Source organism: Scyliorhinus torazame, chromosome 22 (genome assembly GCF_047496885.1).
Source record: "Scyliorhinus torazame isolate Kashiwa2021f chromosome 22, sScyTor2.1, whole genome shotgun sequence".
NCBI classification, from domain to species: Eukaryota; Metazoa; Chordata; class Chondrichthyes; order Carcharhiniformes; family Scyliorhinidae; genus Scyliorhinus; species Scyliorhinus torazame.
The window spans coordinates 7,011,961-7,029,231 of NC_092728.1; the positions used below are offsets into that span (position 1 = coordinate 7,011,961).

Consider the following 17,271-nt stretch of genomic DNA (forward strand, 5'->3'; position numbering starts at 1 on the left):
GTGAGACGGGGTCAGAATCTCAGGAAAAGTCAGTCTTAGTCAAGTGAGAATGCTGAGTGCTGGGCCACGCCTTTGAAAAGGGGTTTGGGTTGATGGGATTTTGTTTTTGAATTGGAACAGTTTAGGGGGAATTCATTAAGTGTTATACATAGAATACTGTAGCTGTGGGGTATCTTTAGGTTTGTAATTGATAAAAATTCTTGCTGTGTGTTTATATAAATGTTAACTAAATTCTTAGAATATAGCTTGTTTTTGAATAAAATGTCTCAGAAGACTGTTGAATCACGCCTCAAGTGAAGGCTCTTATGCTCATCCTAGCAAAATGCAACAAAACGTTATGGGTCAGGTGAACTCCATAATACACTTTGGAGTTTTTAAACTCTGGCCCATAACACTAGCCCCAAATACTAAAAAAGGATAGAAAAAGCTTCTATAAGTATATAAAAGAGAAGAGAGTAGCTAAAGTGAATGTTGGTCCCTTAGCAGATGAGATTGGAGAGTTAATAGTGGGGAACACAGGAACGGTGGAGACGCTAAATCAATATTGTGCCTCAGTTTTCACAGTGGAGAACATTAGTGCCATTCCTATAGTGACATCTAATGCAAAAGGTAATAGAATAGGGAAACAATACTAAACAAACTATTGGGATTAAAGACAGACATATCCCAGGGCCAGACGGCCTACTTCCTAGGGTCTTAAAGGAAGTGGTAACGGAGATAGTGGATCCATTGGCTATAATAGGGAATGCAGTGGCATAGTAATCCAGACACCCAGGTTAATGCTCTGGGGACCTGGGTTTGAATCCAACCAAGACAGATGGTGGAATTTAAATTCAATAAAGATCTGGAATTAAAAGTCTAATGATCGACATGATTAATTGTCCTAAAAAAACAACTGGAAAACTAGCATGGAGGTAGAGCAGATAACAAGGAAAGCAAATGGAATGTTGGCATTTATAGCAAAAGGAACCGAGTATAAAGGTAAGGAAGTGTTGCAACTGTACACGGCATTGGTGAGACCACACCTGGAGTACAGTGCACAGTTTTGGTCCCCTTGTTTGAGGGAAGATGTAGTGGCATTGGAGGCAGTTCAGAGGGAGTTCACTTGATTCCAGAGATGAGGGGTTTGTCGTACGAGGAGAGATTGAACAGTTTAGGTCGGTACTCTCTAGAGTTTATAAGAATGAGGGGAGATCTAATTGAGGTGTACAAGATGCTGAAAGGTGTGGATAAAGTAGACGTGGAGCTGATGTTTCCTCGTGTGGGACATTCTAAAACGAGAGGTCATAATCTTAGAATAAGAGGTAGCAAATTTAAAGCAGAGTTGAGGAAAAACTATTTCTCCCAAAGGGTTGTGAATGTGTGGAATTCGCTACCCCAGAGTGTGGTGCATGCTGGGACAGTGAGTAAATTTAAGGAGGAGTAAGACAGATTTTTAATTGGTAATGGGTTGAAGGGTTCTGGAGAACGGGCAGGACGGTGGAGTTGAGGCCAGAATGGGATCAGCCATGATCACACTGAGGGTGTTAGGCTCGGGAGGCTGAATTGCCGACTCCCGCTCCTCGGTCATGATGCTCTGGCTGATTTCGCAATCCAGTCTGTAACATTGTAGGGAGCAGATGAGGAACATTTCTGCCATGATAGAATGGCGAAGCAGAGCCAATGGGCCGAATGGCCAAATTCTGCTCCTATATCTTGTGTACTTATGTCCTTTAGGGAAGGAAATCTGCACTTCTCACCCGGTCTGGCCTACATGTGACTCCAGACCCACAGCAATGTGGTTGACTCTGAAATGCCCTCAGGGGTGGGCAATAAATGATGGCCCAGCCAGCAACGGCCACATCCCATGGACGAATAAAGAAAAACATTCCAAAGTTTCCTGGACACGGGAAAGATTCCAGTGGATTGGAAAAATGCTCATGTAACGCCTCTATTCAAAAAGGGAGGGAGGCAGAAAGTAGGAAATGATAGACCAGTTAGTTTAATATCGGTCTTTGGGAAATTGGTAGAATCCATTTTTAAGCAAGTGATAATAGGGCATTTGGAAAGTCACACGCAATCCATCAGAGTTAGCTTGGTTGATGAAGGGTTAATCATGTTTGACTAATTTGCTAGACCTCTCCGAAGATGTAACAAGCAGAGTGGGTAATGGACATCCTGTAGATGTACTATATCTGGACTTCCAGAAGGTATTTGATAATAATGCCGCACAAAAGGTTAATTCTCAAGGTTAGATCACATGGGTATAATAACACATAAGGAAGCTGTTGTGAATGGAGGTGAATTTATTTACAATCACATGCTCAGCACAGCAGCTCCCTCCCAGTGCAGACCGCGAGGAGCACATGTCTGACCAGGCCCTGAGTTGCACCTGCTTTTACCCCTGCCTCAACAACCCAACAGGTGACCTCACGCTTGGTAAAATGGTCTTCCCTTAGACTCAGACCCGAAACGAGACCGGGCCAGTCCAGTCCAGTACCACCCCTGGGAGCCATCGCCAAAATCCCGCACACAGAGGGTGTCCCTGGCATGGAACGTTTCTTCCCGACGTCCCGGTACTGCGGCGATTCTTTTTTCTTGAATATTTTATTCAAGGCATTTTCATTTGAACAAACAAAAGCAGAACGATCAAACAACATTATAAACACCCCACCCTCTTCCCCCTGCTCCCCTAATACCATCTCTTCCTCATCTCCAGTCGTCCCCATTTTAACCCCACTTACAACCCACCCGACCCCTCAAACCTCCTTAAATAAATCAATAAACGGCTTCCACCTTTAGTTGATGCTAAATCATTGACATTCAAGAGGCGGCTGGATATAGCACTCGGGGAGAATGGGATCAAAGGCTATGGGGAGAAAGCAGGATTAGGCTATTGAGTTGGATGATCAGCCATGATCGTGATGAATTACGGAGCAGGCTCGAAGGGTCAAAAGGCCTCCTCCTGCCCCTATCTTCTATGTATCTACCTCCGGGTGAACCCATCCACTGACCCCCTCAAGACGGACTTGGCCTTCTCCAGCCTCAGGAATTCGGCCAGGTCACTCACCCACACCCATGCGTTCGCCGGCTCAGAGTCCCTCACCCGAGCAAAATCCAACTCCGGGCTATCAGGGAGGCAAAGGCCAAGTCATCGGCCTCTCTCACCCCCTGGACTCCAGGATCTTCTGACACCCCAAATACTTTCACCTCTGGACTCGGGACCACCTCTACCCCCAGTACCTCGGACATCACGTCCGCAAACCCCAGCCTGAACCCCTTCAACCTTGGACACACCCAGAACATGTGGACGTGATTCATGGGCCCCCCACACCTATCATCTACCCCCCTCAAAAAACCTGCTCATCCTCGCCACCATCATGTGCGCCCTATGTATCACTTTGAATTGGATGAGGCATAGCCTCGCACACGACGAGGACGCGTTCACCCTCCGCAGGGCCTTTGCCCACATCTCAGCCCCCAGCTCCCCTCCCAGCTCCTCCTATGACTTGTGCTTTAATAACCTTTATAATAATGTTTATTAGTGTCACAAGTAGGCTTACATTAACACTGCAATGAAGTTACTGTGAACAGCCCCTAGTCGCCACATTCCGGCGCCTGTTCAGGTACACAGAGGGAGAATTCAGAATGTCCAATTCACCGAACAGCACGTCTTTCGGGACTTGTGGGAGGAAACCGGAGCACCCGGAGGAAACCCAGGCAGACCGTGACCCAAGCCTCTCCTTCAGCAGCCCTGCCTCTGTCACCTCCAAATACACCCTGTCCACCCTCAAAATCCCATCCACCAGTCTTGCCATCTCCGCCTGCTCTGCTTTCTCCCCGTGCGTCCGCATTGAAATGAACTCCCTCCTGACCACCGCCTTGTCCACAGCATGGCAGCTGTGACCTCCCCCGTGTCATTCAGCCCTATGCAGCCCCGTAGGGCTGACCCTCGCCCGCTCGCACACCTCCCCCTCTCCCCACCCCCCCCCAACCCATCCCCCTCCACTCCCCCGGGGCCAAGCGCAAATCCACCCAGCGCGGCGCATGGCTGGATGCTCTCCGCCTCGAACCCCGCCCTCTTATTCACCAGCACCGCCACCCCCCTCATCTTCTTATCCAGCCCCACATTAAACACCTGCCCCACCCACCCTTTCCTCAAACTCGTCTGGTCCCCTATCTTCAGGTGTGTCTCCTGCAAAAAGGCCACGTCCGCCTTCAAACTCCTCAAGTGCGCGAACACACGCGACTGTTTGACCGGCCCATTCAGCCCCCTCACGTTCCACGTGACTAGCCTGGTCTTGGGCCTCCCCCCACCCCCCCAACTCTCCCCCCTCCCGCCCCTGCCGATCAGCCATCTCCCTTTTTGAGCCAGCCCTCGACCCGTGTCACGCGACCCTCCAGGCCCACCCTCGGATATCCACCGTCATCAATCCCTTTCCAACGGCCCCCTCCCACACACAGCCTTGGCAGCAACCGTCCCCCCCCACCCACACCCTTGGCAGCAACCCCCTTCCCCATCACCCCCACCCACACTCTAGGCAGCAACCCTCCCCCCCACCCACAGCCTTGGCAGCAAGCCCCCTCCCCTTGGCAGCAACCCCCTTCTCCATCACTCCCACCCACACCCTTGGCAGCAACACCCCCCTCCCCCACCCACAAGCAAAGAACCAGCCCCACCCCTGTGCCTGCCTCCTGGCCGCCCCCACTTCACTCCCGTTAACCAGCCCAGCCCAGATAGCATGGTGGTCCCCGCCCAAGGCCTCCAATCTTCCTATCTCCCCTCCCACCTCCCCCCAACCATACTCTCCTGAAGAGTAACAAAAGGCTCCCTCACCATTGTTCCCCCATGAAAAAAACCTGCCCTCCAAACAACCCACCTTCAAAAACTTTAAAGGTCACACAAACTCCTGCACAGTTCAATGTCCTCACTCTCCTCCCAGTCCATTCTCCCTCACTCCATCGCCTCCCTGGCGTGCCAAAATAATACTCTCACTTCTGGAAAGTCCCCCACAGGCGGGCCGGGGACAACACTCCAAACGTCACCCCCTTTTTAAAGAGGGCAGCCTTGACCCGATTAAACCCGTCCCTCCTCTTCGCCAGCTCTGCTCCCAGGTCCTGGTACGCCCCCACAGCTCGTTCCCTTCCCAGGTACATTTCCTGCTCTGCCTCGCCCATCAAAGAATCTTCTCCTTGTCCAGGGAACGGTGCAACCTCACCACCATCACCCTCGGCAGCTCACCCACCTGCACCCTCCTCCTCAGCACCCTGTGCGCGCAGTCAACCTCCAGGGGCCGGTCAAAGGCCCCCATCTCCATCAATTTCTCCAGCATCTTTGCCACATATGCCAGCCTCCGCACCTTCAATGCCTTCAGGCACCCCGACAATCCTGAGGTTTTGCCTTCTGGAGCCATTCTCCAAATCCTCCACCTTCTCCCTCAGCCTCTTCTGGCTCTCCCGCATCACCCCGACCTCTGCCACCAACGAGGTCACTGCTCCTCGTGTTCCCCCGCCGCCTCCTCCACTTTCTTGATCGCCTGGAACTGGGACTCCAGCCTCTGCGCCACTTGCTCGATCCCCGACTTAATCATCTCCACCACCTCGGCCAGGTCTTCCAGGACCCCTATCCTCTGCCGATTGAGGAACTCTATTAACTGCTCCATTGACCACTGGGCAGGCAGAGTGGCTTCCTTGCCCCCCGCCATCTTATCGTGTGGGGCACCACGAAGACTCTCCTGCTCCACCAGCTTTTTCCTTCTCGCCCCGCCCCTGGTCCGTGGATTCATCCCCCAGCCTCACCAGAGGAGTAAAACCTTCCCCAGGCACCTCTTGCTGTCAAATACTTTCCCCTTCGGGCGGAGAAAAGGCAGCAAAAATCCGCCTTGAGCGGGAGCCACCAAACGTGCGACCGCTCACTCCTTGGCCCCCACTGCGGTGATTCGTCTGTGGCCTGATGAGGCTTGACCGTTGCCCCAAGGTTTGGAAGAGTAAGACTAAAACGAGTCCGGAGTTGTCATCCCATTGAGAGTTCTGCTGGAGAACATACGGTGGACACATACGGTAATTGAATAAGAAGCGCGCCAACCGCGTGTCCATAGAACCGGTCGACTGATTTTTCAAGCCTCATTTAAATGTTTGGACTGCCCTGTCTGCCAGTCCATTAGAGGAAGGGTGACCTGGCGCGGTGCGGATGTGCCGAATACCATTCCGCCACATAAAAACGGCAAGCTCCTCGCTGGTGAAAGGAGTTCCATTGTCTGTAACCAGGACCCCCCGGAACTCCGCGGGTATGAAAAGATCCCCTGAGCTTCACAGCAGTAGCCCTGGGCGGCGTGGAAGACCCCCTGAAAACCCCCAGCCACTTGGAGTGGGCGTCCACCATTATTAACATGAATGGTGCAGCAAAATCCACATGGAGACGGATCCATGGACACTCCAGGCATTCCCACGGGTGGAGCGGCGCTGACGAGGGAAGATTCTGAAATTCCCGGCACCCTGGGCAGTTCTGTACCATTCGCTCGATACAGCTTTGTGCCGGCATTTGCATTTTGGAAGCCCCCGGACCACCTTCCAGCTCCTGGTCTGAAGGAGGACCTCAAGCACAGGCCTGGTGTTCTTCATTAACAAGGGGACCAGGGGTTATGGGGAGAAGGCAGGAGAATGGGAATGAGGAACATAGCAGCCATGATCGAATGGCGGAGCAGACTCGATGGGCCAAATGGCCTAATTCTGCTCCTATATATTTGGTCTTATGAATGGCCATCCCGTTCCTGACGGGAATAACCACCTGAGCACCCCACAGTACCACACCGTCCTTCCAGCTCAGCGAAGGGTGGCAGAGACAGTGGAAAGGCCTCCTTTCTACCACCCCCGTGTAATGTAAGGTAATGCTTCGCCGCCGCCAGGTCCCTCTGCGTCCACGCACGCGCTCGAGCAGCCGCAATCCCCTCATCCACCGCAGGTGAGGACAGGTAGGGACGGGGCGTTGGCGGGCAACGGCGACTGGCTGAGGACGTCAGCATGGGCGACCCTGGTACCTGAAAGGTGTTGAAAAGTGTACTCGGAAGGGGCAAGCAGGAGGGCCCAGCGCTGGGTCCTGGCTGCCGCAGGAGGCAAGATGTTCAGGTCCTCCCGGAATAGGCCGAGAAACCTTGTGGTCCGTTATGATGGTGAAATGCCGCCCATTCATATATTAATGGAATTTCCTAAATTCAAAGATAGCCATCAGACCACCCTTCTCAACCGGTGCTCGGTGTCTGCCAAGATTCCCCAGGCGAATGTAATGGGGTGCTCCGTGCCGGGACTCCACGTATGGACAGCACCGCCCCGATGCCATAAGGGGAAGCATTGCACGTTATAATTAGGGGTCTCATTGGTATGTTAGGAATCAGAGAATCCCTACAGGACATAAGACGACCACTCGGCCCATCGAGTCTGCACCGACCCTCTGAAAGAGCTCTCCGCCCAAGCTCACTCCCACGCTCTATCCCAATAACCCCTGAACCTAACTACACATCATCTTTCGACACTAAGGGGCAATTTAGCGCGGCCAATCCCCATAACCTGCACATCTTTGGACTGTGGAAGGAAACCGGAGCCCCCGGAGGAAACCCACGCAAACACGGGGAGAACGTGCAGACTCCGCAGACAGTGATCCAGGCCGGGATTGACCCCGAGTCCCTGGAGCCGTGAGGCAGCTGCGCTGACCACTGTGCCACCGTGCAGCCCGTTGTTTGGAAGATAGGCGCCTCCTGATGGCCGTCAAGCCCTCGTCCCAGGACGCGTCCCAGCACCATCTTCGATCTTGCTGCAACGGGGCCAATTGGGAAGCCAGGTTTGCGATAAACCTGCCATAATAATTAACAAGGCCCAAAAAGGATCAGGGTTTAGTGTCTTTCTGCAGGGTGGGGCCCCCTTTCTCGCTCGGACCTTATCCTCGACTGGGTGCATCCCATCACTGTCCACGCAGTATCGGAGGTAGGCCCCTGCCCTGGCACGGAAAACTTTGTTTTAGTCGGGCGCCCACATGGGCAAAACGGCGGCGCAGCTCCTGGAGATTCGCCATGTTATCCTGGTCCGTGGAGACGGTGATAAGAACGACATCTAGGTAGGCCGCCACTTTTGTCAAGCCCTGCAAGAGGCCGACGAAACTGCAAATGGAAGGCAGATGTATTCAAACAATTCCCGATCTGTATTTATTGTGGCAAATTATTGAGATTCCGGGTCAAGCTCCATCAGTAGGTACGTGTGACTCATATCGAGCTTTGTAAACGAACAGCACCCGGCCAGCCGAGCACATAAATCTTCGGATAGTTGTCCGATCGCGAAGCCCTGTTTACAGGAAGTTGAAGTCCCCACACAGCCGGATGGTTTTCATCACTGGCACCACTGGTGCAGCCCATTCCACAAACTGAGTGGGTTGGATGGCTCCTAGATCTTGCAACCTTTGCAGTTCTGCATCCACCTTAGGAAGTAGCTTGTGTGGGACCGGGGAAGTAGCGCATACGGAACCAGCCTCGCCGGGAAGTACTGCGGTTGAGCAGTAGGATAGTCATAGATGTGGGCTTTGGCACCCTTAATCCTGCCCAGACCTTCCTAAATATTTATTCAACACGTCGTAAAGATTCCGGAGCCCGAGGGAACCTCGATCAGTCTCTTCCCAGTAAATTTGGACCCGGACCAGGTACAACCTTGAGGGGCAGACGGATTGCCAGCTGTCCATACGCAACAGGCGTCGCGGTGGTCCCCACAATCTTCAACGGTTTCCCCGCACAGGTAGCCAGCCGAGCCTTGGTATCCCGCAAGGTCAGCGGCATCATTCCCAGACGCAACTGTTGAAAGGTGCGGAGGGCCACAATGGAGATGGGAGCCCCGTATCCATCTCCATTAGTACTTGGTGTCCATTAATCTGCAAAGTAATTTGAATTGGTGCGACCCTTGGAGTCAAAACACAATTAAACTGCATGAAGCAGTTACTGCCATCCTCGTACTGGACGTCCATGTGCAAAGCCCTAGTCCCGGGCGACTGCTGCTGTTGTCGCAGTCTTGTGCCGCACTGGGCGGCCCTGATCCTCACGAGTTCTTCAACCACAATGGCGGCACGGCAACTGGCTCTCACCGTCCTCCTAGGGCGAGGTATCTCTGCCACGAACCTGCCTCGGGGGCCGCTCCGCTGGAGGAATTCTGGCCGGTCCTGCAATGTCCGGTGACCGATATGGAGTCTGAATGGAAAGAAGACCCAAGCTATGCATGCCAGAATCAACGCCCTTGTAGTTCTTGTACAGCCTTCACCGCATGTTTGTGAGTGAGGGAAGGTTCAATACCATGCTTTTGATCTAGCAAAGTTTCCACCAACAAGTTCTGGATAGTGCCCGAATTATTGATACCGCACACGAGTCTGTCCCGTAACATTTCTCAGAGGGACGACCCAAACTCACAGTGCTCAACCAAGCACCGTAAACAAGTTAAAAAGTCCATAACTGATTCGCCAGGGGCACGTATCGCCGTGTTCAACCAGTACCTTCGCATAATCACAGATGGTTTGTGGCTGGAGTGGCCTGAAACCATCGGAGTTCATCGAATCTCCTGGAACCATTGCGATGCTTCCCCGGGTAGGTCAAACCTTTGATGATTCCAAACGTCTGGGCCACGCAGGCTCTCAGAAGGACACCTTTTTGTCGGTCTTCCCCCACTATACCATTTGCTTGGACGAGGTATTGCATGTGCCCTGCATTCTGATTCCAATCCTCCAGCACCCCCCCCGTCAAAGGCATCCAATTTACAGAACAGCTATACCATTTTAAACCATACCAAGTACCGCACTCAACATGAACTCCTGGCGGCTCGGCTAATCGATGTGCGAGTCTAGTAAATCCTCGTCGCCAATATAATAACTCATTGGATTGGATTTTGTTTATTGTCACGTGTACCGAGGTACAGTGAAAAGTATTTTTCTGCGAGCAGCTCAACAGATCATTAAGTACATGAAAAGAAAAGGAAATAAAAGAAAATACATAATAGGGCAACACAAGGTACATAATGTCACTACATAAGCACTGGCATCGGGTGAAGCATACAGGGGTGTTAATGAGGTCAGTCCATAAGAGGGTCATTTAGGAGTCTGGTAACAGCGGGGCAGAAGTTGTTTTTGAGTCTGTTTGTGCGAGTTCTCAGACTTCTGTATCTCCTGCCCGATGGAAGAAGTTGGAAGAGTGAGTAGGCCGGGTGGGAGGGATCTTTGATTATGCTGCCCGCTTTCCCCAGGCAGCGGGAGGTGTAGATGGAGTCAATGGATGGGAGGCAGGTTTGTGTGATGGACTGGGCGGTGTTCACAACTCTCTGAAGTTTCTTGCGATCCTGGGCCGAGCAGTTGCCATACCAGGCTGTGATGCAGCCCGATAGGATGCTTTCTATGGTGATCTGTAAAAGTTGGTAAGAGTTAATGTGGACATGCCGAATTTCCTTAGTTTCCTGAGGAAGTATAGGCGCTGTTGTGCTTTCTTGGTGGACTCATGAGGAAACAGTCACGAACAAAGGTGAATTTATTCACATATTTACAATTACAGGCTTAGCACAGCAGCTCAGTTCCAGTGTAGACCTACTCGGAAGGACAGATCTGATCAGGCCCCGAGTTGGGTCTGCTTTTATCCCTGCCTTAACGAGCCCCAGACGGTTGGCCTCCGCCCCCTAGCTCGTATTCCAAGAACCCCACAAGGAGGTCAATGAGCGTTCCCCCATGGTCCTCATGGTAGCTATAACAGTGGGATTAGGGGTAATTGGTCAGCTTGCATAGAAGACTGGCTAACCGACAGCAGACAGCGGGTCGCGATAAAGGGGTCTTTTTCTGGTTAGCAAGATGCAACTAGTGGGGTTTGGTCCTCGGGCCCCAACTGTTTACAATATATATTAATGACTTGAACCCGGGGAAAGAAGGACTGTAGCCAAATTTGCAGATGACACTAAAAGGGGATAGTGAGTTGCAATGAGGAAATAAGACATTTACAAATGGATACGGATAGGTTAGGAGAGTGGGGCAAATGTGGCAGATGGAGTTTAACGTGGTTAAGTGAGAGGTCATGCATTTTGGTCAGAAACATGGAAAAGCAACTTATTATCTGAATGGAGAGAAAATTCAGAGTGCTTCAGTGCAGAGGGATCTGGGGGTCCTGGTGCATGAATCGCATAAAACTAGCATGCAGGTGCAGCAGATAATAAGGAAGGCAGAGGGAACTTTGGCCTTTATAGCTAAAGGGATAGTGTTTAAAGGTAGGGAGTACTGGGTACAGTTTGGTCCCCTTACTTAAAAAAAATAATTTTAGAATACGCAATTCATTTTTTCCATTTCAGGGGCAATCTAGTGTGGCCAATCCACCTAGCCTGCACATCTTTGTGGGGGCAAAACCCACGCAAAGACGGGGAGAATGTGCAAACTCCACACGGGTGTGGTGGTATGTATTATGGGTAATACAGTACACCACGTGTCGACAGGCTATTGGTGGAGGGATGCCGGGTCCTGATAGGATCTGCCACCTACTGGACTCCACCCAGAAATGCCGGTATAAGAACCCAGTTTTTCCCTCCATTTCCCTCAGCAGCTGCATTCTGTAACCACGCTGCTGGGGATAAAGTTCTGCTTAATAAAGCCTTCAATTGACATTACCTCAACCTGCCTCGCGTCATATTGACGGTGCTACAATGGGCAGTGACCCAGAGCCGGGATCGAACCTGGGACCTCGGCGCCGTGAGGCAGCAGTGCTAACCTACTGCGCCACCGTGCCGCCCTGGTCCCCTTTGTCATGAGAATGTCGCTTTAAGAAATGTTTGGCTGCTCATATTACTGCAGTGGTGTCAGAGAGTGGGTGGAGCTGGGCTGTCTGTCAGCTTTTTACTTTCCTTTTAGGCTGTTTGCTGCAGGGTGCGTTTTAGTTTCGTTTTCAGTGCTGGAGCTGAAGCCAGACAGAGCGGGTGTACTGTTGATCTCTCTGCCATGAAAAGGCTATCTCTTGATCATTTGGTGAATTCAGAATTATAAATGTTCTCAGTCGTGAATGTAAACCGAATGTGCTTCTGTTAAAAGGTGTTTCTTTTGTCTTCTGGCTGTTGTTTGGGAAGTTATTAAGGATTACTTAGTGTTGTATTCTTTGGGGGTTGTATTGAATTGATGGTTGTTAAGATGTTCACTGTATGTTTCAAAAAGGTTAACTTGAGTTTATAGAATAAACATTGTTTTGCTTTAAAAAATGTTTCCATTTCTGCTCTACCACACCTGCAGAGTGGGCCATGTGCTCCCCATACCACAATCTAGTAAAAGTTGTGGGTCAGGTGAACTCCATGATACACTTTGGGGTTCTCTAAACCCTGGCCCATCACACCTTACTTGAGGAGGGATGAAGTTGCATTAGAGGCAGGTCAGAGGAGGTTCACTGGATTGATTACAGGGATGAGGGGTTTGTCTGATGGCCTGTATGCTCTTGAGTTTATACAATGAGAAGAGATCTGATTCAGGCATAAAAGATGATAAAGTGGATTGATGAAGTAGGCGTGGAGAGGATGTTTCCTCTTGTGGGGAATCTCGAACGAGAGGTCACAGTTTGAGGATAAGGGGCAGCAGATTTGAACGGAGATGAGGAGAAGTTTCTCCTCTCTGATGGTGGTGAATGTGTGGAATTCGCTGCCCCAGAGTGCGAGTGCGGTGGGTGCCGGGACGTCTGAGTAAATGTAGGGAAGAGACAGTCAGATTTTTAATCGGTAATGGGGATTGGAGGGTTATGGAGAACGGGCAGGACGGTGGAAACGGCAGGACGGTGCCGTTGAGGTTGAGAGGTCAGCCAGGATCATACTGAATGGCGGAGCGGGATCGAGGGGCTGAATTTCCGACTCCTGCTCCTCGTTCCGATGTCCCGCATTTTCCACTTTTACTGACTCATCTCCACACACCCCCCCCCCCCCCCCCCCCCCACCCACACCCCCGCCGCTCACCCTTTCCGACTTATTTATGTTCCGGGGAGATCAGACATAATAGGAATAGTGCTCCATAACTCCCAGAAGTTAGGAAGGGTCATGCATATCAGGACCAGAGGCAGCAGCATTGACTATTCCTGACCACCTTTCCGCTCTCTTGGCGCCACGACTTCAGTTTGGGGGTTTTGCACTCACCAGCGAGACTCGGCGCAGCCGCCGGCTCAGAGGCTTGTCGAAGGGTGGACTGTTCATGGCAAACTTCTCCAGGTATCCCTCGGGGAGACGGATGTCTGCCGGTAAAGACAACCTCTTATTGATATCCTGCAGAGGAGAGCAACCAGTTAGCATGACACATCCTTTCAAAACATTTAGTGCTCAGGATTGGATAGCAGGACAGTGTCGAGGGAGCTTTACTCTGTATCTAACACCGTGCTGTACGTGTCCTGGGAGTGTTTGATGGGGACAGTGTAGAGGGAGCTTTACTCTGTATCTAACACCGTGCTGTACCTGTCCTGGGAGTGTTTGATGGGGACAGTGTAGAGGGAGCTTTCTTCTGGATCTAACACCGCGCTGTACCTGTCCTGGGAGTGTTTGATGGGGACAGTGTAGAGGCAGCTTTACTCTGTATCTAACCCCGTGCTGTACCTGTCCTGGGAGTGTTTGATGGGGACAGTGTAGAGGGAGCTTTACTCTGTATCTAACCCCGTGCTGCACCTGTCCTGGGAGTGTTTGATGGGAACAGTGTAGAGGGAGCTTTACTCTGTATCTAACCCCGAGCTGTACCTGTCCTGGGAGTGTTTGATGGGGACAGTGTAGAGGGAGCTTTACTCTGTTCTAACCCCGTGCTGTACCTGTCCTGGGAGTGTTTGATGGGGACAGTTTAGAGGGAGCTTTACTCTGTATCTAACCCCGTGCTGTACCTGTCCTGGGAGTGTTTGATGGGGACAGTGTAGAGGGAGCTTTACTCTGTATCTAACCCCGTGCTGTACCTGTCCTGGGAGTATTTGATGGAGACAGTGTAGAGGGAGCTTTACTCTGTATCTAACCCCGTGCTGTACCTGTCCTGGGAGTGTTTGATGGGGACAGTGTAGAGGGAGCTTTACTCTGTATCTAACCCCGTGCTGTACCTGTCCTGGGAGTATTTGATGGAGACAGTGTAGAGGGAGCTTTACTCTGTATCTAACCCCGTGCTGTACCTGTCCTGGGAGTGTTTGATGGGGACAGTGTAGAGGGAGCTTTACTCTGTATCTAACACCATGCTGTACCTGTCCTGGGAGTTTTTGATGGGGACTGTGTAGAGGGAGCTTTACTCAGTATCTAACCCCGTGCTGTACCTGTCCTGGGAGTGTTTGATGGGGACAGTGTAGAGGAAGCTTTACTCTGTATCTAACCCCGTGCTGTACCTGTCCTGGGAGTGTTTGATGGGGACAGTGTAGAGGAAGCTTTACTCTGTATCTAACCCCGTGCTGTACCTGTCCTGGGAGTGTTTGATGGGGACAGTGTAGAGGAAGCTTTACTCTGTATCTAACTCCGTGCTGTACCTGTCCTGGGAGTGTTTGATGGGGACAGTGTAGAGGGAGCTTTACTCTGTATCTAACCCCGTGCTTACCGGTCCTGAGAGTGTTTGATGGGGACAGTGTGGAGGGAGCTTTACTCAGTATCTAACCCCGTGCTGTACCTGTCCTGGGAGTGTTTGATGGGGACAGTGTAGAGGGAGTTTTACTCTGTATCTAACCCCGTGCTGTACCTGTCCTGGGATGTTTGATGGGGACAGTGTAGAGGGAGCTTTACTCTGTTTCTAACCCGGTGCCGTACCTGTCCTGGGATATTTGATGGGGACAGTGTAGTGGGAGCTTTACTCTGTATCTAACCCCATGCTGTTCCTGTCCTGGGAGAGTTTAATGGGGACAGTGTGCAGGGAGCTTTACTCTGTATCTAACCCCGTGCTGTACCTGTCCTGGGAGTGTTTGATGGGGACAGTGTAGAGGGAGCGTTCATACCTCTGTGGAGATTTTCCTGACATTGTTCCGCATCCTCACTCGGACTGGGGATTGTACTTCATCAGAGGAGGTTGCTGACGCCTGGTCACTTTCCCCATCCGAACCCATCTTCAGATCCTCATGGACGATCTCTGGAAGTGAGAGGAGTTGACAGAGGCTCAGAGGAGGAGGTGCAGCTGCGTGCTTGGTCAGAGAGCGAGGGAGTCGCGGTCAATATGGTCTAATAGGCCACGTTTCCTGGCTATTTGGAGCTCAGCCAATGAGGCAACTAATGTACACACTAATACTGAGATTCAAATGCAGAGGTGTCTTTACCTGAACCTCTGCTGTGAGATTTTTGCAGATTTTCTGTTCGCACTTTGTGCCCCATTTTGTAGTTTTAATTTTTAAATTGGCGTCCCCCCTGTCGTGTTGGGTGCTCTGCTACACAGACGAACCAACACGGTTGCGGACGGTACAACTCAGTTTTATTACTAACAATATTTACAATGGTAAACTGGGGCGAGATTCTCCGACCCCCCGCCGGGTCGGAGGATCGCCATCAAACACTACCGTGGGGACACTCTTTTCCTTCCGCCTTCGCCATGGTCTCCACCATGGCGGAGGCGGAAGAGACACCCTCCACTGCGCATGCGCGGGGATGCCGTGAGCGGCCGCTAACGCTCCCGCGCATGCTCCGCCCGGCAATGTCATTTTCGCGCCAGCTGGCGGGGCACCAAATCAGTCCTAGCCCCTCAAGGTGAGGGCTCGGCCCCCCCAAGAAGCGGAGGATTCCGGATGCCGGACTGATTTGCGCCGTTTTTGGCGCCGGTCGGCCGTCATCGCGCCGATTACAGAGAATTTTGCCCCTGGTATACATCAGTATGTATGTATGTTTGCACCATGATGTTTACCTGAATATCATGACAGTCCCCCTTTTTTACAAGAACATGTGCCTATGTGGTTATAAATAGAGATGTGTACTGAGTGCAGCTGAATGTGTGTGTGTGCAATATCTACTGCATGTACGTGAGGCTAAACTATATACAAGGGGCGATGTCAGATGCGACATAGCAACGGGGTTGTACCATAAACAAAACACGTGGAAATGTTAAACGTCAAAACCAACTCCTGTAACGACAAGGAAAAAGAGAAACATATTGACACAGTGGTATGATACATCAGTGAGTTCAATGTTCAAACAGGCTCATAAGGCCAGCCTAGTAGGTGGGCGACGAATTTGGGTTGACCGCCTCAAGAGTGGGTCAGGATTCACCGGCTGAGGAATGTGCCAGGCCACGGGCGACGACGGAAGGGGCATGGTGGCAGGAAGCTCCACGAAGTCGACATCAGGAACAACAAGAGGGCGTGGCACCGGTGTAAGTTCCCGTAGCGAGCGTGGAAGCAGGCGAAGAGCCCGGCGATTGCGCCTGCGAATGGAGCCATCAGGCATGTGAACCAGGAACGAGCGGGGCGCCACGCATCGGAGAACTTCGGCAGGTGCTGACCAGCCACCTTCTGGTAGGTGGATGCAGTCGTCGTCCCCAGGCGCCAGGGCGGGAAGATCAGTTGCCCGTGTGTCATGTGCCACCTTCTGGCGAACGCGCTGCTGTCGCATCCTGTGCAGTACTGAAGCATGGTTGGTTGTGGGGACCAGAATGGACGGCACAGTGGTCCTGAGGGCGCGACCCATCAACAGCTGGGCTGGTGAGAGACCCGTGGCTAATGGGGCCGAGCGATAGGCTAGCAGGGCTAAGCAGAAGTCCGATCCGGCAGCAGCAGCCTTGCAGAGGAGCCGCTTGACGATGTGAACGCCCTTCTCCGCCTTTCCATTGGACTGGGGATGCAGAGGGCTGGACGTCACGTGAGTGAAGCCATACGAAGCAGCAAAGGAAGCCCATTCCTGGCTGGCAAAATAGGGCCCATTGTCCGACATGACAGTAATCGGAATGCCGTGGCGAGCAAAGGTGTTTTTGCAGGCCCTGATGACAGCGGACGATGTCAAATCGTGCAGGCGTATGACCTCTGGATAGTTTGAAAAGTAATCTATGACGATTACATAGTTCCTGCCGAGCACGTGAAAAAGGTCCACACCCACCTTCGCCCAGGGGGACGTGACCAACTCATGGGGCAGAAGCGTCTCAGGAGGTTGCGCCGGCTGAAACCTTTGGCAAGTGGGGCAGTTGAGTACCATATTGGCAATGTCATCACTGATGCCCGGCCAGTATACCGCCTCTCGGGCCCTCCGTCTGCAGTTCTCGACCCCCAGATGGCCTTCGTGTAGTTGGTCGAGGACCAGCTTGTGCATGCTGTGCGGAATCACAATCCGGTCCAGCTTCAGAAGGACACCATC

At 51.9% G+C, this 17,271-nt stretch overlaps 1 protein-coding gene across 5 annotated transcripts in view; it reads right to left on the reverse strand.

Moving 5' to 3' along the window:
* The window catches only part of LOC140398891 (cyclin-dependent kinase 16-like), a 237,160-nt gene that overhangs the window by 41,593 nt on the left and 178,296 nt on the right, over nt 1-17,271 (reverse strand). For all 5 annotated transcript variants that reach the window (XM_072487845.1, XM_072487844.1, XM_072487847.1 and 2 more), the window contains 2 exons: nt 14,940-15,070; nt 13,135-13,260 (listed from right to left, as the gene is read on the reverse strand). In XM_072487845.1, the coding sequence (XP_072343946.1) occupies nt 13,135-13,260; nt 14,940-15,070 (257 nt within the window). The remainder of the gene's footprint in view (nt 1-13,134; nt 13,261-14,939; nt 15,071-17,271) is intronic.